At 38.4% G+C, this 24,073-nt stretch overlaps 5 protein-coding genes across 9 annotated transcripts in view; 2 read left to right on the top strand and 3 right to left on the bottom strand.

The window, feature by feature from the left end:
- Positions 1–2,342: 2,342 nt before the first annotated feature.
- LOC137937772 (uncharacterized) lies at positions 2,343–4,253 on the bottom strand. Its single transcript, XM_068782940.1, has 4 exons — positions 3,862–4,253; positions 3,285–3,467; positions 3,124–3,183; positions 2,343–2,907 (listed from the first exon to the last, which is right to left on the bottom strand). Exons 1-4 carry the CDS (start codon positions 4,069–4,071, stop codon positions 2,623–2,625), a joined length of 738 nt encoding a protein of 245 aa, XP_068639041.1. The 5' UTR covers positions 4,072–4,253; the 3' UTR covers positions 2,343–2,622.
- A 597-nt stretch (positions 4,254–4,850) lies between these two features.
- On the bottom strand, positions 4,851–8,549 carry LOC137935947 (histone chaperone ASF1B-like). The gene is made up of 3 exons (XM_068780386.1): positions 8,240–8,549; positions 5,634–5,749; positions 4,851–5,537 (listed from the first exon to the last, which is right to left on the bottom strand). Exons 1-3 carry the CDS (start codon positions 8,346–8,348, stop codon positions 5,208–5,210), a joined length of 555 nt encoding a protein of 184 aa, XP_068636487.1. The 5' UTR covers positions 8,349–8,549; the 3' UTR covers positions 4,851–5,207.
- Positions 8,550–9,313: 764 nt separating this feature from the next.
- LOC137935946 (ATP synthase subunit beta, mitochondrial) lies at positions 9,314–13,266 on the top strand. The gene is made up of 9 exons (XM_068780384.1): positions 9,314–9,922; positions 10,586–10,661; positions 10,764–10,852; positions 10,962–11,079; positions 11,164–11,267; positions 11,368–11,526; positions 11,660–11,884; positions 11,981–12,292; positions 12,895–13,266. The coding sequence occupies exons 1-9, from the start codon at positions 9,440–9,442 to the stop codon at positions 13,006–13,008; spliced, it is 1,680 nt and encodes a 559-aa protein (XP_068636485.1). The 5' UTR covers positions 9,314–9,439; the 3' UTR covers positions 13,009–13,266.
- Positions 13,267–13,937: 671 nt separating this feature from the next.
- On the top strand, positions 13,938–18,292 carry LOC137936985 (fruit protein pKIWI502-like). 3 transcript variants are annotated; one of them, XM_068781979.1, is made up of 6 exons: positions 13,938–14,661; positions 15,200–15,299; positions 15,385–15,480; positions 15,646–15,726; positions 17,320–17,385; positions 18,168–18,292. In XM_068781979.1, exons 1-5 carry the CDS (start codon positions 14,078–14,080, stop codon positions 17,380–17,382), a joined length of 924 nt encoding a protein of 307 aa, XP_068638080.1. In that variant the 5' UTR covers positions 13,938–14,077; the 3' UTR covers positions 17,383–17,385; positions 18,168–18,292. The 3 variants fall into 3 exon arrangements, with proteins under 3 accessions (XP_068638080.1, XP_068638079.1, XP_068638078.1); XM_068781978.1 differs by lacking the exon at positions 18,168–18,292 and adding an exon at positions 17,861–18,072; XM_068781977.1 differs by lacking the exon at positions 18,168–18,292 and having other exon boundaries at positions 17,320–17,849.
- A 362-nt stretch (positions 18,293–18,654) lies between these two features.
- LOC137936650 (CAX-interacting protein 4) overlaps positions 18,655–24,073 on the bottom strand; it is a 43,383-nt gene continuing 37,964 nt past the window's right edge. Inside the window, exons 1-3 of one of the 3 annotated variants that reach the window (XM_068781455.1) lie at positions 23,473–23,553; positions 20,775–20,849; positions 18,655–19,686 (exon numbers count right to left, since the gene is read on the bottom strand). In XM_068781455.1, the coding sequence (XP_068637556.1) occupies positions 18,834–19,661 (828 nt within the window). In that variant the 5' untranslated portion in view covers positions 19,662–19,686; positions 20,775–20,849; positions 23,473–23,553 and the 3' untranslated portion in view covers positions 18,655–18,833. Of the gene's footprint in view, positions 19,721–20,774; positions 20,850–23,472; positions 23,554–24,073 lie in introns of those variants that run through there. The other 2 variants (XM_068781453.1, XM_068781454.1) reach the window with 2 other exon arrangements.

Below are 24,073 nucleotides of genomic sequence, written 5' to 3' on the forward strand. Positions count from 1 at the left end.
TGCATGGGGTTGATCGCAGATCATACGCCGCGCCCTAACGACAACGATATGATCTCAGAATGAACCGACCGATCAATGGGAAGAGAAAAAAGTTTTATGAGTACCCAGTGGGAGTGATGAAGAAGATGGGAAACAGAGGAGGAGATAAATAAAAAAATAAGGTGGGTTTATTGAAAAGAAGAGCAGTGCGGGTTTTTGGTAAGTTGGTAAAACGGAGTTGGGATTTTACTAGGATTCCATGACTGGTTTGCAGACTAAGATCTCACATATAGCAGGTTTCTTTTATCTTACTTGCACTCACCTTCGAAGATAAGTTCGGTCCATCTTCAACATTGCAAGACCAGTAAATTAACATTTTTTTTCTCTTTAAAGAGTAATTAATTACTTTCTAAAGCATTCCCATTACTTCAATTGATTTAGATGTTCGTGTTGTGTAGGTTGATTAAGTGCTGATTTTTATATAAAGGGTAAATTTAACGGACTTTTAATGGCTGAAATTGAGTCCAAAGAGCTTGCATTAAGCAAATGGATGATCTGACAATGATAGAAAAACTGATAAGGAGAAATTACTTTTTCACAAATTGCGATTTTATCAATGATTTTCAATGAAAGACAAAAAAAAAAGCTTAAAAAAAGCTTTAAAAATTTACATAAAACCTAAATTCATACATAACAGATGCTACGCTAATCACAGAAAGGATCTGCTTAAGACAATCGAAGAGGGATGATGAAAATTGAAGGAATCACGTCGAATGATCAGCTGATAATTTGATAACGACACAATGGGCAAGACCTGCTACGATTCAACCACCTGCCCACGCATTCTGGATGGAAAATATGCCCGCACGGCGTTCGACCAATTTCTACACCGACGGAAAACTCGCTCAAGCATATCGAGCAGCTGTCTTCTGAATCCGTTCGATCGTAAATCGCCCTTCTCACTAGAGTACTCTCTGGGGCCAATGATGGACTTCCGGAAGCTCCGTCCCTGATTCTCATCGTCCACCTCTCCTCTATGCTGGTGAGAACAGTTAACCCACGACGAACGTCACCAGAGGTCTGTTCTTGCATCTTCCTGCGGACGAAGGAGGTAATCTGTAGCTCCAGATCCTCCAAGAATTCCGAGCAGATACCGACTTCATGAAGCATGCAAGCAACGAAGACAGGAAAAGATGGAAGCATAAGCTGCTCGTTAAGATCGAAGGAGCAGGTCAGTGAGCGGCTTCCCGACTCGTATGGACGAGAGGTCGCAGTCCACTCCCACCCACCGATTTCGTCGGGCGTCTCCACTTCCAGTACAGTTTTCTCGTCGACTCTAATGACCAACTCCAGTTTATCAACCGCGGATGGTATTGATTCCAGATTGTAGTGGTACGAGTAAAAGAAGAGCTCCGACGACGTGAATTGAGGATTCATAATATTGATGGGAAGAGAAGAGCGAAGAGGGTTGAGAGAAGGAAGAAGATTCAGTGGAGTGAAGAGTGGAGTTGAGAGCTGAGAGGACGATCGAATTGGAGGATTTAAAGCAAGACTGACGATCGAATTCCTTACTTTCTCAGAATGAAAGTTGTAATGTAACTTGGATTCCACTTCATTAATTAGGGAAGTGAAGTTTTAGTTTGACCATGATTTCACCGGTGATAATAACGGACTTTTACGATATTATCTAACTTTTTAAACATAATTATATAAATAATTAATTTATTTACAAATATACCCAATTTTGACTGCTCAATTGTAGATGTATATGTGTATAGTCATGCATGATACCACGTCATCAAATAAAAAATATTTGAAAAAATTATTTTAATTAATAAATAATTTAAATCAATAAATAAAACGTGTTAAATAGGTAAGTGAAAGATTTTTTAATTAATTAGAATAGTTATTTTATTTTTATTATTTGAAATATAACATAATAAAAAAATGTACCAATAAATTTAATTTTTAAACACTAAAATAATTATTTTCAAATATTTTTTCTATTTAATGACTTGGCAAATAATGTGGCATCCTACATGGGTGATGGCGTGTCATTCGACTCATCGAGTACTGATGTGTCATGATGACATGGTAACATGTAATCGATCATAGCCTCCGTGTCACTTTTGATTATAGACATGTGCAATTGACCTGTCAAAGTTTGGTATTTTTGCAAATTTATTAAAAATTTGATTATTTGTCTAATTATGTTTAAAAAGGTAGATAATATCCTAAAAGTCCCTAACAATAACAGTCTTTATCGATCAAAATAAAAATGGAAGCGATAAATAGAGACCTTCCTCATCAATTAATCATTATAAAAGAAGAAAGAGAACACAATTGAAAACCTTTGGTTGGACAACACCTGCACCTTCAGGTTTAGACAGCGTTTTCAGAAACAAATCCGGTAGGGAAACCCCCCCAATAACTCCGGTACAGAAACACTCCTGAGTCCTGAGGATCCTCAAATTGTATTATGGGCATATTAAACTTTGCTAGACTTCTGATATATAGATGCTGAAACTTGCTCGAGCTTTTCAAATACACAATAATGGTGAAACACAGCAACATTCAGATACAGAAAAAGGGTATGCAGATTGAGCTTTTGTGCTTTTTTTCATAAATTATACGAGTATATGATTATGTCAGGCGACGGCACCGGCACCAAAATGCAGTCCCACCTCCTCTGCCTTGTGCAACAGCTATTTCTTCGTCTATGTAGAACCAGACGAAGAAAGGGTCCTTGGTGCTTGGTTCCCTCTCATCTTCTTTCCCCAGACTTACCTGCAGGGGACCCAACGGTCCAATCTTTATTTTCAAGCACTCAAAAACAAATGCCAAGATTCTCTTCTTCCACGAAAACTTGCCCTCGAATGTCACACATCCCACTGGTCCCAGGTACACTCCATTCTCAATCCTCTTTGCCTGTCAGAAACCAGACTAATGATATTAGTCAAAAAATCAGTGTTTGCGTGAGGATGGAACTGAATTGAATCGGTGACAAGTGCAGAACAAGAAGACATTTTTTAATGGAGGAAAGAGGCTTACAGCACCACTCGTTTGAATCAGAGAAAACATCGTTGAACAGTATAAAAATTTCACAATATCGCCAAGCAGAATCAAGTGAAAGGAAAAACTCACCGTAGCGTCAAATCGTTGAATAGCAGTGATTGGGAAGTAGCTACCACGCTCTAAACGGCCCTGTGAGGCCATTAAATAATGAATTTGAATTAAGGATAGAGACAATCTGTAGTCTATACAGGGACGAGAGCCAGACGAGAAAATCGAGGAGTTTGACATACCTGAGCTGTGAAAATAAGCATCCATGTTTTCCCAGGAGACTCTGTTCCGCCGAGAGTCTCAAGAAAAGAAGATGGGTCGATTTTAGCTTTCTTGATTACATCAAGCGCAGAAAGGACCTCCTCTGCCGGGACTTTTCTCGTCTTTGCTGCATTTTTTAGCACCTTGACGCTTTCAGCAACATCCTAAGATTCCATGAATGACAGAAAGAGGCAAACAAGTTCAGAAGGATCCATAACAAGAATTGCGCACGATACAGAAAAGAGAAAGAAGGCAATTTCAGAAAAAAGTCGGAGCCCAAAGACGGACCAAAGTAGATTCAAAATATTTCAATAGATCACAATAGCCAAAATTAGAATAGCTAGAGAAAGAAGAACATTGATCCTGAATACGTATTTAAAAACCAGAGGCACAAAAAGTCTAGCAAGATTATTTGAATACCTCGCTACGAAAATAAATGAACCCAGAAATAGTAGAATCGAATTCCTTTAAGTAGTTCAAATCAAAACAAAATTCGAGGTTGTGAAAGATTGGTTATCAAGAAACCAAAGGCAGGGAAAAAACCAATCTGCAACCGACCTTGTCCGTTTGAATCACAGCAGCCTCTTTCTGTAAGGCTCGAACTGGCACTCTCAACAGCTGGTTGCTGGCGCTTAATACTGGTACTGGGTGACTAATGGAATTGGAAGAGGGCTTCAGAATGCCACCGATTCCTAGAGAAGAGCGCGCGGAAATGAAGGAGAAGGAAGATGCAGGGGGAGAGAAGGTCGTCACTGCTATATTTGCCATTTTTTAGTCGGGTTCGTATAAACGGTGGTGGTGGGTGGTGAGTGGTGAATCTGGTGATTCTGATTTGTCTGTGAACGAGAAGATATCGGCAGGTACTTTTTTTTTTTTTATAATTCTTCGATTTTTATCTTTTTTTTTGTCTGGTCGAAACATAAGGTGCTTCTCTTATTTGAATAAACGAAATGAAAAATGTTGTCCTCCTTGGGGAACTTTTACGAGTCTTTTGCTTAGATCGTTCCGTTTCTTTTCTTTTGGCAACTCAAGATCATTTTCATTTTGTTTAGGGTAAAAGAGCGGTTTTATCTGATGGGTAGAACACAATTTCGATATTTGTTAAAAAAAAGGACTACCGACACTTTAGTTTTAAAATAATGCGTACAATCATCAGCTAAAACCGTAACTTGTAATTTGAGGAAGACTTAAGTTTATTCCAAAGAAAACATGGAATAATGTTCATTAGGATACTTAAAGGCAGTTGACACATCCACGTATTCCCCCTAGACTCTCAGGTTTAATCAATCCCAAATGGCTTCAAATAAAGCAGCTAACCTCACTCATATCCGCTTATTGATTTCATTGACTGACGGATCAGAATACTTGTTTTCAGTCAAAAGAAATGAAACCTGCTTCTGAGAAAAAAAAAGTCAAAAAATTTCTACCAGAAACAACGATATTATGATAATGTTCCAGTTCAGCAACAGTTATTTTCTACAAACATTGCAGAATCCTATAACAGTCAACCTCGCTGTTAAAGAAAATTGATAATTACCAGATCCGTCCCAAAACAGCAGCTCCTTTATGAAAGTAAAAAAACACTGAGCATCTTCAAAAAATTGGATTGAGGTTTACACTAATCAGTCTGTAAATACAGAAACTTATACTCGACTCCAGTGTTCCCCTCAACTCAAACAGATGCACATATGTTACAAGCATACAAGACCAATACTATGAAACTTTGGCAACTTGCTGGCGCAGGTAGAACAAATTTGGTCAAAAGAAACAACAATATACATCTGTTAGAAGTGAGTTCAAAGCTCCATCACACCAAATAGTTTCTCTATTCACGATTCCACACGAGTCAAAGCAGTTTTGACTCTGGTGAAGATTTTGAGAGCTGATACACTGATGAGAAATCTTTATGCTTCCTTGGGTGGCTCTTTGGTTTCTCCATTAGATTGTTCTGGTGGTGATGGAGGGGTAGGTGGCTCACCATTCTCATTGGGTTCTGGATGGAAATTAATGGGAAATTTTGTCACACGGGGTTTGTCAGCCAAGATGTTCCTTTGAACCCTGTCAATCAAGACCCTTGGGGGTGGTTCCTCTCGTAGTTGCTCATCATCATAATCGTTGTTCACATAGTAACCCACCCTGATAAATTCATGACCCAGATAAGAACAAGTCAATAGAAGCACTGTAACACCAATGATGTCTTCTTCTCGAATCTTAGAGGGATCTGGTGGGTCAGCCTGCAATCAAAAGGAAGTCAGCACAAAAAATGATTGCATAATATATCAAAATTGGACTCAAGCAAGGAGAGGCTTTAGAGGATCTGATGATATTGCCTGAAAGACAAATCTGTAATTCCCAATGTTGACAGGACCAACAAGAACACTATCCAACAGTTGGTCATAGGTCTCATCTTCAGCAGATCCTACATATGTGAGCTTCCACTCCAAATCTGAATGAGAAAAAAATCAAGACATGAGACTTCATCCGAGTGACCAGAAAGGGTCAATTGGACCACGGGCAAATTGCACCCAAAAATATTTGGACACAGCTAAAACTTTTTGAGACAAACATTCCAGCCAAAGCTGTACACACTTCAATAAAACACCCAGTGACAAGATAATGAATCTTGACATCCTAATCAAATGCAATCAGAAAAGTCTCATTGATTTTATGTATCAAGGAGAACAGTGTCATTTACCCAAACCAAAAGTGAAACTAATAAAAAAAGAACAGCTCCCACGAAAAGTTGGCAGGTCCAATCAATGATAAAATCAGCACAATGTTAATGAGAAGATCTACCAAGATGTTATTAGCCAAAAAAAAAAAACAGGAGAATTCACATTGTAGCCACTTTCCATAAAAATCTGCATAGCAATATAGAATCTAATCTGAATGATAAGTTCAGGAAGTTAATAGAATCAAGCAGTTAAGAAGGAAACACACAATCTTAAACTAAAAAGTCCAATTTAAACCACAGAACTTTCCTCCATATTGGCAATTGTTACCGTAAACAACAGACATATAAGAAAAACCTAATTAAGCCTGTTAAGAAACATAATATCGATTCTAGACGAAATACTATAGCTCTAATAGCAAGAACTAAATAGATAAAATAAAGTGTCTTTGACTATGCCAAGTGATCTACTCCAGCAACACTCAAAAGGCCATTGACAAGAGGAAATTCAAAGATGCATCAACCTACAGACATCACCCAAGGTTTTTACACATTACCAAATGTATTTGACACCACTTTAGTTCATGCACTTATCCAGTTAAGTTTCTTAAACACAGTCAGCTAAAAGCTTCTCATGCATTTTCCTTTTTTTATGGATATATTTGAAAGGAGACCCGTCATAGAAAAGAATATGCCTTCCATTTTCTCCAAAGTTTCTCAATAAGCAAATAATAAATAGAGTATATATCAAACAAATGGAAGCTTAAACTACAAAATAATTGACACCACTTTAGACATTATATTTCATGCACTTATCCAGTTAAGTTTCTTAAACACTGTCAGCTAAAAGCTTCTCATGCATTTTCCTTTTTTTATGGATATATTTGAAAGGAGACCCGTCATAGAAAAGAATATGCCTTCCATTTTCTCCAAAGTTTCTCCATAAGCAAATAATAAATAGAGTATATATCAAACAAATGGAAGCTTAAACTACAAAATAATTGTTATCAACAGAGACAATGAAGCATATGTATAACAATAGATAACACTGCTGGAAACAACAAAGAAAATTTATTTAATGGACTTGCACATAATATATTTTTAATTGAACTTTTGTTTTATCAAGCTACTTCCCACACCTTGGCATCTACTGAGAAAACTTAAGGATGGTAATACTGAGAATTATATTATCCACCAAAACAAAGGACCAAGAGATTTTCCCTCAACATGAGAACATTGAGGAAACAAAATTTCATAAAGAACCATTCATGCGTTTTCTGATTCTCTTCACTCAAAGAGAGGTTTTTGTTATTTGAATTAAGTAGGATCCTTTCTCAGTAACCAGTTTCTCTCATTAAGATTTGCCGGAAGAGGGTCTTCCAGAACTATTAAACAATAATGAATCTCATTTAAAAGCTGGATCCAACTCCATCCCAAGATACATTGTTAGGAGGCCACTTCCCTAATAACAACTACAAGATTTTTCAATTCCTTGATCTATGTAAGACTAATTTTACAACTCTCCCTCATACATGACTTTGTGGCTCTTAGAAATGGATAGAATTTTCAGGTAGAGGTCCATGATTAAGATAATTCGTTTGTTTTACCCTTAGTAGAAGAGCGCAACACATTTTCATATGACCCACCAAAAAATCTCATCTGTAAATAAGAGCGATGGAATAATTCAGTAGTTTCTTCCTAAAATTAAACAGATTTATAATTTCTGTGGGCTTGCACTTGCTGCAAACAGTAAATATAGATAAGCTACATATTATAAGATTAAAATATTTATTCACATATCACAACCATAGAAAACCATTACGAAATTCTCATAACAAGGTATCTTTATTAAGTTCAGTTAAAGTGATTGATTGTCGCATTCGCCTTACAAAATCAGCATTTAATCGTTGCAACCATTTCACAATCAAGCCTCCATCAAAAGCTAATAACTACTAATTGACTTGGACCCAAAAATTCTCACAAAGTACAAAGGAATAAGATAGAGGGACACAAGAAAGCGCACGCTAGTTCTTCCTCCTTGAACACTTCATCACATACCAAAAAAACACCCAAGATCCAAAGGGTACAAAAGAAACGGAAATACCAAGAGGAAAGAAAAACCCTAAAAGGCGAGCATGCAGCAGTCAAACCCTAAATAGCCTCATAAGAGGCGACAGAAACGATCAATAATGCGGCCATTAGACAAAACTCTTGAGACAAACTTTAATCAGTAATAAAAATACAGAGAACATAAGATATTCGTACCGTCTTTGAGGGGAATCAAACACTCGTAAGAGATCTCGAACTGAAACGGGTTGAGAAATGCGGCAGGATTGTCCAAGACGGTAACGTTTGTTATATTGACGGCGCTCATGGCATCCACAAGACCAAGCCCTTGGGGAAATAAATCAAGACCCTAAAATGGGACACCCTCATCAAACGAAAGCGCCAGACTCGAGCAATCGAAGAATCAAAAGGAAGAAGAACGAAGAGACGAGGAAAAGACGAACAGAAGTAGCAGAGAGGGGAGAGAGACCGGCATGGGGTTATTAGACGGATTTTATATATGTACTAAGTCGTGGCAGCGGTGCGGAGGGAATTTACCGGGAGTATCCGGTAAAAGATGCGCAAGGAGTGGAGATTGGCGGGAGATTTGAGTTTGTGTTGTGTTAAAAAACTTAGAGACTCGACCAAATTCTTCTTCACTCTCGCCCACAAACTGAATATCCAAGCCTTAATTTATATTAAATATTAAAATAAAGTCGATTATAATTTTAAAATTAATATTTATAATTTAATGTATTTATTTGATTCATTCAGTAGATTTATTATGAAAATTAATTTTATAATATATAACACTAATTAATTAGTACAAAAATATATGAAAGTATTTATTTTTATAATTACTAATTTTAGATATTTAACATTAACCAAAATTAAATTTAATCTTATTTTTAATATTGATTGGTTTTATTAATCATAATCGAATGTCACATCTTCAATATCTTAGCATACTATCAGATGATTTGTTTTCCTCTTTAGTTCTGTTCTAGTCCCGGTCTGAACTCCATTCCTACGTGTACTAGAAGCCTGTAACACGTCATCAGCCAGCTGTGTGCCCGATCATCATCCCTAGGTGCGAAATTGGGGGTGGAAGCGACTGTAGGAGAGGTTTTTACACTCCGCATATAGCCCTAGTCAGTAAATACTCTTTCCACTAGCAAATACTCGGACGCCAAACCCCCGCTAAATTTCTCGAAATCCCGTTGAAGTCCGCTCATTTTCTCTCTCATCATAATCGCTTTAAACCGAGATCCCCATATCATTTTTCATCTCCTCCACCGAACGTAAAGAGAATAAACTTCCTCTAATGAGGCATCATATCAGGCGCAGCCACTGCAACAGCTGATATAGAAAACCCTATTCGAACTCCTCTTCTTGAAATTCTCACCCGATCTGTACCCCATGGCCACGAGAAGGGTGTTGGCTTCTCTCCTCAGATCATCCTCCCGCCGTCCTGCTTCCAAACCCTCTTCAGTCTTTAGTCCCAGATCTCCCTCGCCGGCGCCGGCCCATCGCGCTTCTCCTAAGGGATTTCTTCTCAATCGCGCCGTCGACTATGCGACGTCCGCGGCGGCTGCAGCTCCCGCATCATCGGCTGCTCCGGCGACCAAGGGCGCTGGACCCAGCGGCAAGATTACTGATGAGTTCACTGGGGCTGGTTCCATCGGCAAGGTCTGTCAGGTCATCGGTGCCGTCGTCGATGTTAGATTTGACGAGGGCTTGCCTCCCATTTTGACCGCATTGGAGGTCTTGGATAACTCGATCCGTCTGGTTCTCGAGGTGGCCCAGCACTTGGGAGAGAGCATGGTGAGGACGATCGCCATGGACGGAACGGAGGGCCTTGTCCGGGGTCAAAGGGTTCTGAATACCGGTTCTCCTATCACTGTAAGCTGGTCCTTATCTTGTCTACTCGTCCTTTTTTCTTTTTGTAGGATTTTTTCGTGGTGTCTTTCCTCTTCGTGGATCTTAGTTTTTTTTTATTTTTCCGTTTTTTTGAATATTGTCAACTAGGTAATGTATTTTGGTACAAAAATTTGTCATCAGTTTCTTTTATTCTGATTTTTGTGTATTAAATCACATTCAAGCAATCTACTTTTAGAATCCCTAATTCATTTCGCCTCCGATCGTCGTGATCTAAGCAATTGTGATTATGTTTGTATGTCCATAAATTTGTGTTAGTTTAGTTATGCTGTAAATTTTTTTATGCTATGTGGAATGTGCTTTCCAGATAAGCCAGATTATCCATTTCCAAAGTTCGCAAAATGTGGTCTTTAACCCTGTTTCGTCACAGTAAATAATATAGTTCAGCATTATATTTCACTTATCAATAGCTTCATTGATACTCTGTATCGATCTTTTGACATGTATTTGGACGTGTTGTTGTGCTTGAGATAAATTTCCTTGGCATTGCTGGGTGTTCTTGCTGGTCAATGTACTTCCCATTGTTTGTTTTGATGCCTATTATTGTTACTTTCTGTACTGTTATCACTTTTCTCCTTGTTTTCTTATTGAATACTTATTAGTTGTTTGGATTTATCTTAACTGTAGGTTCCCGTTGGGAGGGCTACCCTTGGCCGCATCATGAATGTTATTGGAGAACCTATTGATGAAAAAGGAGAACTTAGTAAGACTGCTAAATGCTTTATTAAGAATGAGAGTTGGCGCCTTCTTTCTAAGCATGGTTCATATGCTTTAACTTACGATGTTTTCATTTTGTCATTTATAGAGACTGATCACTACCTGCCCATCCATCGTGAAGCCCCTGCATTTGTTGAACAGGCAACTGAGCAGCAGATCCTTGTCACTGGTATTAAGGTATATGATTTGTTATTTTTGTCTGATGTTTCTTCCAGCTTCTTCTTTGCCTACCTGTTAGAAGTTACCCGGTAGTTGTCCAACCATTTTTCTTTGTAAAATTCTCTAGGTTGTCGATCTTCTTGCTCCATACCAAAGAGGAGGAAAGATCGGGCTTTTTGGCGGTGCTGGCGTGGGGAAGACAGTGCTTATTATGGAGCTGATTAATAATGTTGCAAAAGCTCATGGTTCGAATTAAAAGAAAACTCTTTTTAAGTGAGTACAGTGGCATTTGCTTATTTATCATATTTGCTGAATCTTTTTTTTATCAGGTGGTTTCTCTGTCTTTGCCGGTGTTGGTGAACGTACTCGAGAGGGGAATGATCTCTACCGTGAAATGATTGAGAGTGGTGTCATTAAGCTCGGAGAGAAACAGGTACATATGCTAGAAGTTCATGTGCTGTCATTTATTTTATATTATGATTTTCAGTCAACTTCTTTTCTGTTTTGTCAATATTATTCTGTCTGTATTGCAGAGTGAAAGCAAGTGTGCTCTTGTTTATGGCCAAATGAATGAACCCCCTGGTGCTCGTGCTCGTGTTGGGCTCACTGGCCTGACTGTCGCAGAGCATTTCAGAGATGCTGAAGGGCAAGATGTGCTTCTCTTCATTGACAACATTTTCCGTTTCACCCAGGTGCACATGCTTATTCGCAATTTTTTTTACATTTTTTTTTTAATTTCCTTTTCCATTTGAATGGATGTACGAGCAGTGGTTCTTTGACTAGATGTATGAGCAGTTGAAATTTTTATTCTTGTCAATTCTACAGGCTAACTCTGAAGTGTCTGCATTGCTTGGTCGTATTCCATCTGCTGTCGGGTATCAACCCACTTTGGCAACGGATCTTGGAGGCTTGCAAGAGCGTATTACCACCACCAAGAAAGGTTCTATTACATCTGTCCAAGCTATATATGTGCCTGCTGACGACTTGACTGATCCAGCTCCTGCTACAACCTTTGCACATCTTGATGCCACTACTGTGTTGTCACGACAGGTTTATACTAAAAATTGATTAGAATTGACTATGTTGTTTAAATACTTGTTTGAAATTGCTATTTGTAGCTCATTGATGTCTACTTCTTATGTACAGATCTCAGAGCTTGGTATCTATCCTGCAGTGGATCCTCTTGACTCTACCTCCCGTATGCTTTCTCCTCATATTCTAGGATTAGAGCACTATAACACTGCTCGTGGTGTACAACAGGTTCTTCAAAACTATAAGAATCTTCAAGATATTATTGCAATTTTGGGTATGGATGAGCTCAGTGAAGACGACAAGTTGACTGTTTCTCGTGCCCGTAAGATACAACGTTTCTTGAGCCAGCCTTTCCATGTCGCTGAGGTGTTCACTGGTGCTCCTGGCAAATATGTAGAGTTGAAGGAGAGTGTTGCCAGCTTCCAGGTATTTGATAAGCCTTTTCTTTCTCACTATACCTCATTTCCTATGTAAACACATGCAAAGACACTTAAAAGCTTGTAAATTAGTGGGAGAATTTGGTAGTGTTTATGTGGTTGAAGCATTCAAAGTGAAGTAAAATTGACAACCCTTATTCAGGAGAAATATAATAAATAGTTGGCAAGTTGGACGAAGTTTTAAAGCTGATTGTAAGAATTATGACTTCTCAAATTCTGTTTTAGAACATGTGATGAAATTGGATAATGATGCTAGAAAAATATTTTGTTGCATTTAAAAGTGTGAGAGGGTTCTGGTTGTACTAAGCTAATTTCGTGGCAGTGATCTGGGTTTACCATTTGAAACTGTTGGTGTCGTATTGAGTCTTAATTGAACATAATTTAGAAACTGGTATTTTACATTTTTAGCTGCTGAGGTTTTACATTCTACATTTCGTTTTATCCTTTTCAGCCTTTCATTGGGATCATAAAATTATACGAGAATTCTTTGGATTGGCATAACCTCTTCACCATATCTTGTGATTAATTATTTTATAGGTACAATATTTGGTTGATACCTAATTCAGTCTGGATTTCTGTTTGCTCACTCAGGGTGTTTTGGATGGAAAATATGATGATCTGCCCGAGCAGTCATTTTACATGGTGGGAGGAATTGATGAGGTTATCGCAAAGGCTGACAAGATTGCCAAGGAGTCTGCTGCGTGAGAGAAATCTGGTTATTCAGCTTGTACCCAGGACTTTTAGAAGTTAATAATTTGATCGCCAGGGGCAATGCGTTGCCAGCCCAAAACGACTTTGCATTTTTGAGCTCAACAGTGTTTGGGATTTTCATATGGTTTATTTTTTACAGGATTTTGTGAGTAGGTGTAGAGGAAAACTGAACAAGGGCTCGAACTTAAAACGGGCCGGCCTTTTTTTTCTTCTTTCAATGCAATAAAGCAAATCTTCGGACACTCAAAACAATTTCGAGGTCATTCTGCAGGTCTCCTTTTGTCTCTACGCTCTTCGCTTTTTTGAGGCTATTATAGTGAGATTTTATTGGCAAGATGAGTGACTGTGCCAGTAAGCCACGTTTCTGCTGTACACGGTTAGTAGCCTAAGTCTTGGAGGGACGGATATTAGCCTGTGTCTCTCCATCTGCTCTTGAGGTCCCGAGTTTACTAAGATTTTCAAAATTAAGTCTTTTGCTAACCCCCCTACTACGACTTTGACCCTGATTTGATCTCCTTGATCTCCGACTTATCTCCGTTTAATCTCTGAGCCAGTGGTGAAACTTAGAATCCGAATCTAGGACTTTCGAGGTCGGGTAAGATTTTCCGTGAAACTCGTGTACTCTGAGTCTATTTAAATACCTCCTGTTGGCCTCCCATTTGTATCTGAGTTTGAGACAGATAAATTGAGCTAAGTCTGGTGGTCTTGTAGAGTTCTTGCCCTTTTTGCTCTCGAAGTTGTAGAGAAAAAGTGAAGCCTTAATGGAACTCCGGTCAAGTACATGACCAGTAATTTGTATTATATTTAAGGGGTTGAGAAGTATTGAATCGGTCCATGTAACTTTTATTGATGAAGTTGAAACAGGCCATTTGAGACCTCTTGTGCCCTTGAAACATTATCCACATGATGTGATGCCCGTTTAGAACTACTGGTCGAGGTATATTCCTACAGATAATTGGGATCCTTCTCTCCGGCTGCCCGGTGCCTCGAGCTCACCTTACGCGTCGGCCAGTGAGCCTGCCCAGGGTGTTTCCGAAGTCCAAGCTCCCTAACCTTCGTCAAAATGGCTGCTACCACCGCGCCCGCCGGTGGGAATGCGATCCTCTCTCCTGTGCACTTATCGTTCGCCCCCCGCCTTCCTTACCTCTCCACCCGCCCCCATGCCTCCGCCATGACTATCCTGCCCCGTCTCAACGTTCGCGCCCTTAACCTCCACCGCTATCTTCCACGCCGTTCCTTCTTTCCCGTCGCCGCTGCCGTCCGACAAGACACCACCGTCTGGTCTCCCGCGCCTCTCTCTCTAGTCGAGGGCGCCGCCCAGTCTCTCTTCAACGTCTCCGTCGATCTGTCTGATTGCCCCGACGTTGCCACCTCCTTCACGCGCCCTGGTCAATACCTGCAGCTCAGAGTCCCCACTGTGCCCAAGCCGGTTTTCCTTGCCATCGCCTCCTCACCTTCCTCCCGCGGTGAGATGGAATTCCTCGTCAAGTCCGTCCCGGGGACCACCGCAGAAGCTCTATGTGGCCTTCGCCAAGGGGACCTTGTAGAATTGAGCATGGTTATGGGGAAGGGCTACGATATCGATCAGATTTCTCCGCCTGAGGAGTTCCCTACAGTTCTTCTCTTCGCCAGTGGGGCCGGAATCAGGTACGCTGCTATATCTTTCCCTTTTTTTCTTTGCCCTTTTTCTGTTCTAAAACTTTTATGGAAATGTTAAATTTGCACCTTTTTTTTAATGCCAATAGGTGATTTTTATTTGCATCGGGTGTAGATATTAAACTGATTTTTTTTTTAAACAATTTGGAAACTCAAATGGTATCAAATCGCGGTTGATTGACTAGTTCTCCACTTCACATTGTTGTTCTTACTTCTTTGAGCTACTTCACTGAAAACCTTCATATACAATTTGAATACATACAGGTAGGATAATGTGCGCATTATTAAAACTTGGAAATTTCCTTGTCTGGACTTCCCTATCTGATCTTGGCTGAATTTCTGGTGATTAATGTGGTGAAAAATTGTCTAGTAACTACTGTAAAAACCACATTTTCGTCCCTTGGACTGTTCTCAATATTGTTCTTTTTAATGTTTGATGTTCTCAACATGCTAGCATTTAATCTCTTGGATCAAGCATTATCGTTTGTCCTTAAATTACATGATCTTTACATTGTTGCCTTGTGTACAGTCCGATACGATCTCTTATTGAGTGGGGATTTGGTGCTGACAAGAGATCTGATGTGAGGCTATATTATGGAACCAGTAACCTTGAGCAAATGGCTTACCAGGTTTGTAAAGATGGAACTTTGTGAAAGATTGAAAATCAGGTGGATTTCTTTTTTCTGAAGGAAATTTGTTTTTCCTTGCGCACAGGATAAGTTCAAGGGCTGGGAATCTTCCGGTATTAAAATAGTACCTGTGTTATCCGAACCTGATGATAATTGGAATGGTGAAAGAGGCTATGTACAGGTGATGCATTCATCTTCTAGTACCGTGTACTAATTTTCTTTCTAATTCTTATTTATTTTAGTTTTTTAAACATACTTTTGTGATCCAGTTCAAAAAACATACTTTAAATTTTGTTTTTCAAGTGTCCCTTCTCAGTTCTACTTGTCTTTGACTATTTCATTTCAGGATGCTTTTGGTAGAGATAAGCGAATATCTGATCCTCAATCCACTGGTGCAGTGCTCTGTGGGCCTAAAGAAATGACTGAGGTTCGTATTATTTTCTACTTAATTAATTCATCTTTAGAGAAGATGATACCCTGCTCAATTATTCATTTGTAGGGAAGGTTGTCTGAAATTTGTACCAGCTTTTAGTTGCAAACTGTTTCTGAATCGTGTTAAGGTATTGTCTCACATAGATTAGTGAGTACAAAGATCTTGAGTTTATTAGTTGGTAAATAGGTTTCCTAAGTTGGCTAGTCATTTTGGGATAGGGCCTTGGACCTAATTTAACATGGTATCAGAGCAGGTACTCATATGTGGGCCTACACCTAAACTATCTACTTGTAGAGCCACAAAAAAGGGCCTATACCTAAAATTATCCACTTGTAGAGCCACAAAAGAGGGTCTACACGTGAGGGAGAGTGTTAAAGAATAGTCTCACATAGATTAGTGAGTACAAAGATTTTGAGTTTATTAGTTGGGAAAAAGGTTTCCTAAGTTGGCTAGTCATTTTGGGATAGGGCCTCGGACCCAATTTAACAGATATCATTCTTAAGAACATGAGATCCTAGAGCACTTGTTTTTGGCACAGGAGGATGACTGCATGCTTGTTTTAGCTTACACTGTGTATGAAACAAACGTGGTGGCTCCCAGGGCACATCTCTCTTATGTACACTTCTTTCATTAGTTATTACATGAAGCACTTTACCTCAAGGTTTTCATTTCTTTCACGATTGTTTTTTCATTCTTGTCAATAACTAACAGCATGACACATATGCTGTAAATCTGACATGTGACCATGAGGTCAAAGTGAGGATTAAGTGAAATCAATTTGTCAGAAGACATATTTACTAGGAACTATTATTAGTTTAACAGCATAACAACTATTATTTGAATTTAATGTGACATATAACGTGTTAAATTAAAACTTGCCTGAGTTTAAATTTTAATAAAGTTCACTCCTTCCTCTTTTTGTTTATTTTGCTTTTTATGACTAAGTACTACAAGTTGCATCCCTGTTCAGAAACTCTTATCTCCTTCGGGGAGCATTTGTTGATCTGTAGTTGGCTAATGATAGAGCAACTGGCTAAAAAGTTTGTAGTATTAGTAGGGTTTACGCCTGTTCCTGTTGGAGAATGAGTGTGGCTGCTGGTTAAGAAAAAACAACAGAAACAGAAAAATCAAAAGAAGACGAAAAATATGATCAACGAAACTTGACTGTTCTTTATTATAGCTACTGATTGGGTCTTGTGAAATTGACCTTCTTTGCTGTTGGACATCGATTCTCTAGTATGGGATAATTGGAAGTTATGATTGGTACATGACAATACTTTTGACTTTGCAGGTCCATCAACATAACAATACAAAAAATCTCAGTTTGACTTTGCCAGAAAATTGTCCTCTTCATGTCTTGAACATTTTTTCCCCAGAAATGATTTATGAAGTGGAGATTTTTGTTTATGCATTGCAAATTTCAAAGAAATTAATTGATTTTACAAGATTAATTTTTATGTGAAATAGCTGCTCCACGACTTTGGTGAACAATACCATACTGCGGAATAAAATGTTATTCTGATTTCTTTGATTTGTTTTGTCTTTTAAGTGTCAGGAACTAAGTGCTGTAAATGATGTGCTTTGCAGGCTATTGTTTCTCTTCTCACGGGAGAAGGAGTCTCAAGTGATAAGATCTTGGATAATTTATGATTGGTACGCCTTCCCACTGTAACATCTTTAAGAAATATTGAAATTTAATTTGTTTGCTCTTTTGTCAAAAGAGAAAGTGTTTTGGAAATCAAAATTTCCAAGTTTTTTGGAGAAAGTAATCGACAAATAAAAGGGTTCTTGCTTTAAAAGTTCATGTGGATATTACAACTACGTTCCTGTACTTTGTATATCTGTTGTGGGTATATATTTTTGGCGGGTAAGATTTAGCTGGGCCACTGGAGATCTGTGGAATAATTGTTATGAAGATGTGGGAAGGTACCATGTATTCAGGTCATGTTGCCATTATCTGTGGTGTGTGGACAGTGTCATTCTGCAGCCTATCTAGGTGTGCACTTGCGGTTCTCGACCACTGGTCCATTTGATACTTGTTTTCATCAACTGATGGTGGCAAGGTAAGAGACCGAAGCTTCAAAACACAACTATTGATGGATTCACTATTGTTTGTAATAATATCCAGGAACCTGGAATAGAAGGCCTACTGGCTAGGAGAGGGTCATATTACAAATGACTATCGCTGCTCCTTCAATCTGTCCCAGTAGGCAGTGTTGGGGTATGCGTATTCGGGCATGAATGATAGGACGCGAGAGTAGTGGCAGTTGATGCTTGCACGCGGAATAACAATCAAATACAGTTCTATTAACAGTGCGTTTTGGTGTAAAATTGGCGTAAATATGAGGCAAATTGGGCTTTGATGTCTATCTATACCTTTACCAAAACAGTCGTTCTTCCAGGAAAACACGTGATTATTTTCCCTGCTTTGGCAGTTCTATTTTGTCGATGATAATGCAACGGTGAGAAACGGGCTGCTGTATTCAGAGGGTCAACGAAAGGCAGTAGGTTTCTGCAAGCTTGATCTAGAAGGTTGATGAACGTCGGACAGAAAGATGAAAAGTGCAGAAGAATAAATGTGAAAGTCTTACAAGGGACTTTCACAAACGTCCAAATCTTGGTTACGATTAGGGATGCCAACAAATATATTATGCAATTGGAGATTAATTAATTTGACGAAGAAAGATCCGACTGTCTGTTGATCAATAATTGTATTAATTCTTGACCGAGGATTTCGAACAGGCTGCAGTGTTACAGTATATCAAAATTTTCATCAAATCCAAAACTATTTAAATGCTCAAAACATGTTTAGTACCAATGAAATTGTGCATCAAACAAACTTCTAAGTCGGTTGGTTCGGCTCACAGAAACTAAATCGTCTCTGTAAACAATGAGACGAGACAACAGCAAAACACTTCACCGTTCCCAAACGATGCCTAATTAAATAGAATTTCAAACCAAAGTTAGACTGTCTAGAAAACAAATGTTGCTCCTGTTCGAGTTTTAGTCTGACAGTGTCTCAACATTTTCAAGCCAAGCAGTTTTTTAAGTCAAGAATAAGATTTTCACAGCTTCCTCATAAACGGTGGCAACCACCATGATCAACACACTAACCCGTCCCCTTTCTTTCCTCCCTCTTCAGGTGGGTTCCCAGTTAATTCTCCAAATTCCAAACCACCCGCACCATAACCACTACGATTCGGGCTTTGGTCCTTGTGCCTACTGTGGTGCTCATGATGAGCATGTCGATGATGATGACGATGACATTTCTTTCGGAGTCTTCTTGAAAGTTTGCCTGATTCATTTCCTTCTTGATTGTTATCAGAGAACTCTGAACCTGAAAAGTCAGAGTACTCATCAGCACTAGATCTGCGATGGTGGTGTTTCTTGAGTCTCCTGTGATGATTTTTCCTCGATAATTCACCATCTTCTTCATTTGAGGAACCTGAGTCACTGCTGCTCAAACCGTCTGATCTTTTTGGAGAATGGTGCCTTCGTCCTCTCCTCCCATGGTGATGGCTATGATGTTTTCTTTTCCTCTGATGTTCCTCAGATCCACTTTCAAATTCTTCACTGCTATCATCACCACTTGAGTTTATGCTGTGTCTTTTTATTCTTCTTCTTCTGCTGGATTTCTTTTCCTTTCTTTTCTCACTATCACTAGAAGAACCAGACTTGTGGCTATGGTGGTGCTTCTTGTGCCTCTTGCGATGGCACCTCCTAATAGCCTTTCTACCTGCATCATCACTTTCACTATCGCTGACATCAGATCCCGAGGATTTTCTCTTCTGCTTTGTGGTTTTCAGTCTTCTCTCTTTGGCTTCAGCAGCAGCTTCCAACTTCTGTTCCCATTTCAAGGGGGCTTCTTTCTTTTCCAGAGCTCTCTTCTTCTTCTCCTCAACCAATTGCATGAACTTCTTGCTGTCCATTTGCTGACAGAAACCAACTTAATCCCTGCATTTTGGTATGATGATGCCAGCAAGTGCATCTCACAGAAGAGAACAAACAATGTTAGCTCTTCCGTCATATATAATCTCAGAAATATTTGATACATGAAGGCAGAAGAACACGCATTTGTGACATCTAGGTGAAGTATTTCATATGTGCCATAGATTGAATATAGATAACATGGTTGAAAAATCATTGATTTGTACAGCCGAAACTTTAAACAACTGATACTGCAATATCAAAGAACATAAAACTCATAAATAATGCCATGGCAAGCAGCTTCCAGGAAAAAAAAGAAATCACCAAGGAAACTTGCAAAATATTAGAAGGCATTCTTGGCAAGTCAAAGACCAATCTCTGATATCAGCCACTAGCTTTCAATCAAAGATCTTCACAAGAAAAAATGGCCAAGACTCCATACTTCAATCAAAATGTGTTTCATGGGCATATAAAACCATCTAAGATGTGCTCTATTGCTTCTATATTTAAGGGTTAGGGAAGTATACGTTTCTTTCCAAAGAGACCAGCAAATTACAAGACAACTCATACAGTTTGTTACCAAGGATTCCACAAGAACACAATGCTTGCACTCAATGCATAAGTAACACCAACCATACACAATATAATACCATCTCCTCGTAACCCACAACATAGGATAAAGATCGCATTTCATAATTAAAAGTTAAAAAAAAACAATACATTATAATACCAATGCTATACAGAATTTTTTCATAGAAACTAGTCAATTCAGGTAAACTCTTTGCAGGCGGGTAGCATGAACTACTACTAAATAAGAGATGTCAAAGAACCAGCTCCTCTATGTTTCTTTTTTGTTCCAATGTGCATCAAAGGCCCTAAGGTATGCATTCGCCAACAGAAATCAACATTTTATAAAACTTCAATAATGACATAACTCAAAGTCGATGGCCTGTCATAGTTTTTCTCATCAACCAAGAATTCTAAAATTACAAAAAGAAAAAGTATTTTCTTTCATATCTGTGCTTCCAAATTGAAGAAGTAGCAGCAGTAGAGGTTCAGGTTTCAGAATGTTTAAAACAAGTTACTTAAGAAGAAAACCGATTAAGCTGTCTTACCTTATGCAGAAGAACACAACAACCAGAAACAGATCCGCCTTAAAGCTCACAGAGGACAACCACGTTCTTTTGTTCCTGTTTAAAAGTTGGGGCATTCAGCGAGGAAATATAGAACTGATTGATAAAGTTAATGTCAAAAACATTTACATTTGTAAATATAAACAGTTATGGAAGAAAATGGAGTAATCTGCTCGAACCCAACACAGTCGGGATGAGTCTATGATGATGATGACAACAACAAATTCATACATAAAAAAAAACAGTGTCAATGTTCTCAAGAGGGGTTAAAGTTTTGGCCTCAAAACACAAAAACTACCATAAAATTTTAGATACATTACTTCATGTTATGTTCAACTGAGTAGCAACAGACACAGCAATTGAATTGAGAAGTTGTAAGATGTGACACCAAAGGGAAGTCACATGGTTAAAGAACAATAGAAACAGAAGCAGACAGTTTTCCAAATAATGAATGAGTGGAGTAACGAACAATGAAAGAGAACAAAAAATATCCCCTTCCATCACAAATAAAAAAACTAGACATCAGATACCAATATAAGAACATAAGAAGTAACAAAATCCAATGAAATAAAATCGTGATAAGAAAAGAAAAAGAAAAAATCAAATACAGAGAGAGGGAATCTGGTTTTTGATTCTCTCTCCTGCATGCATCCATAACCCCTGAGCGTTTGTCTCCAACATGTATTGTCATTCTTTCTTTTTGAGAAACGACAGATAGTTCCAAATAAAAAAAGTTTAAACTTCATCACTTTTCTCAGTAATTTACTATTTTTAATAAGCTCATTATTATCTCTTATTTTCAACTGGGTAAACTAAATACTTGGTCAGATTTTATAATATAGTCCCAAATCCAATCAGATTAGGTGCACAAGCCTATTTTAAAGCTTGAGTTTCATTTCTTCACTTTGTACTATTTTTCATTCCTTCAAGTTCATGCTCGGGCACATACTTCAGCTTTTCTCCTTTTTCCTAACATTAACTGATAAGTGATAATTGCACTGTTGAAAATACAGAAGAGGAGAAAGTAGCAGTTCTATAAACATTATAACTTCTCATGTTGAACTCAGGGTGACACTACCAAGTACCTGGTCTGAGTCCATCACCCATGCTACTCATTTTGGTATCCTCCATTAATGGCTGTTAAAGCTCCAATAACATATACCATGACTCCACATAGAACTAGAAACAAACTACCACTGTATTAACTTTTCGAATATTGATGATGCACATTTACATCATACCACATAACCACCTTGAGACTTGAATAAAAGAACTCTCATAAAACAACTACGTGCATTTCCATCTAGCCAAATACAATCCACTCCATCTGAATGAATTGAAGGTATCAGAATCTCATAGCTTTAGCCTAAAAAATGTAGGAACATGGTATCACATTTAGAACTACATGCCATTACCAACATTTGCTTCTATAAGAAGCATTCTCATCTATGTACATAACATTAACATATTTTAGGACACGAGAATTCGGGGACAGGAATTGTCATGTTAAGTAATCCATTGTTTGACACTTAAACAATATGTTTTTACTCATAGAGTACTAGACAAGGTAGGCAAATAAAAATTCTAAAAATCTTAAAGAAGCATGACAATGTGGACAGATATGGCAGCGGGACACATTTCCAATAGAATCCACCCTGCTGAATGCAGGGACGGGGTCACATATTTTCCTCACGAGGCAATGATTGAATTAAGCTAAATCGCCGTGTGGCTTCAGGGTCTGGACAGGTTTTTTCTGTTCCCAACTCGTGAAAGCCCTTCCCTATGTAAATATATATGTTACATTATATGACTTTTTTAAAAAATAGATCTTTTAACTTTTTAATGCTCAAAATAATATTGATTTAAAGAATTAGATACTTTCTTTAACACATCAGACTCATTTTATAATAAATATGATTTGCACAAATAACGGGCCGTAGGGATAAGATTGAAAAATCAACGTCATTACGGGGACAGGGTGGGCACTGAGGTTGAAGAGAGGCGACGAGGTTGCAGATGGGTTGTGGAACGGGACGGGAATGAAAATCAACCCCATCACGGGTGAGGGCAGGGACCGGGTTCCGGAGCGGGTTGTGGATAGAGTTGGGTTTTCGAAAACATGCACAAAACCCCCTACACTGCCATCCCTAAATGTGGATTCCTAGATACTGAAGCCTCACATATTGAAGGGATCGTTTAGAGGACCAGCCCGAACACGAGGATCGCAGGGAAACAAAGTTAAAAAACGAGAAGCAGCGAAGGAAAAGTAAGATACCAATCCCGAGTCCGTGAAACAGAAATCTGAAAAATTAAACGAAAAATCTGATGTTCCTGTCAACAAAAAAAAGAATATCTTTCGCAGATTCAAGGGAAAAATAAATAAATTCATAAAATAAACAGAAAAAGCTTTTAAACCCCCAAGAATAAATTTTGGGAGTAGAATAGATGCATCTTTCAGAAGTTTTTTCTCGCCAGGGCAACAGCATCTACTCCAGACACCGAAACAGTATACGGACAAAAAATTACTAGCAAGAAAACATAGACCTTGTGCGGAAACTTCCGCCTTCGAAACCCTAAAACCCAAATTTAAGGTTATAGCCACGAAGGAAATCGATAGAAGAAAATAAAACCAAATGCTAACAGAAGAAAAGCTCTGATGATAAGAGCACATAGCACATACCTCAAGAGAGGGACGAGAAGGCAGCGGGCGGATCCGTTCCTTCGATCCTCGAAGAGGAGAGAGGCTTAGCCTCCGTCTATTATATAGACAAAAAGAAAAGTCGTACAGACACTCGAGTCGGAACTCTTAAATAAATCACGAGGTTAACATGTTCTACGTCGTCTAACGTCTGTCTCTACGCGGTCATGAAAACGGGTCGGCTGAATTGGGTAGTTTTATTTTTAACTTTCGTGGTATTATTTTGCATTATCCTCTTACTTCTTTGTCCTCCTTTCATTGCATTCATTGCATTTACTTCTTTGTCCTCCTTTCATAGGATTTTTTCTGGTAATTTCCAAATTGCACTTATACAAGTCTTGATTTGATGCCATATAAGGGTGGCTGGCTCTTCTAATTAAAGCACATTTAAGCCTTGCAAATATGACAATAGAGCTAATCTACTTTGTCATTATTTAATGCTCTATTGTCATATATAAAATATATATCAAATAAATTATATATAAAATTATGTATTCATTTTAACAAAAAGAATGATAGGAGAGGTTCAGGATTGAATTTCAATAATGGATTAAAATGTACTAATATTAATTTTTTTTACTCC

Source organism: Aristolochia californica, unplaced genomic scaffold (assembly GCF_029961685.1).
Source record: "Aristolochia californica isolate CCGP_79_NKW_82.1479 unplaced genomic scaffold, dmAriCali1.0.hap1 SCAF_7, whole genome shotgun sequence".
Lineage (NCBI taxonomy): Eukaryota > Viridiplantae > Streptophyta > Magnoliopsida > Piperales > Aristolochiaceae > Aristolochia > Aristolochia californica.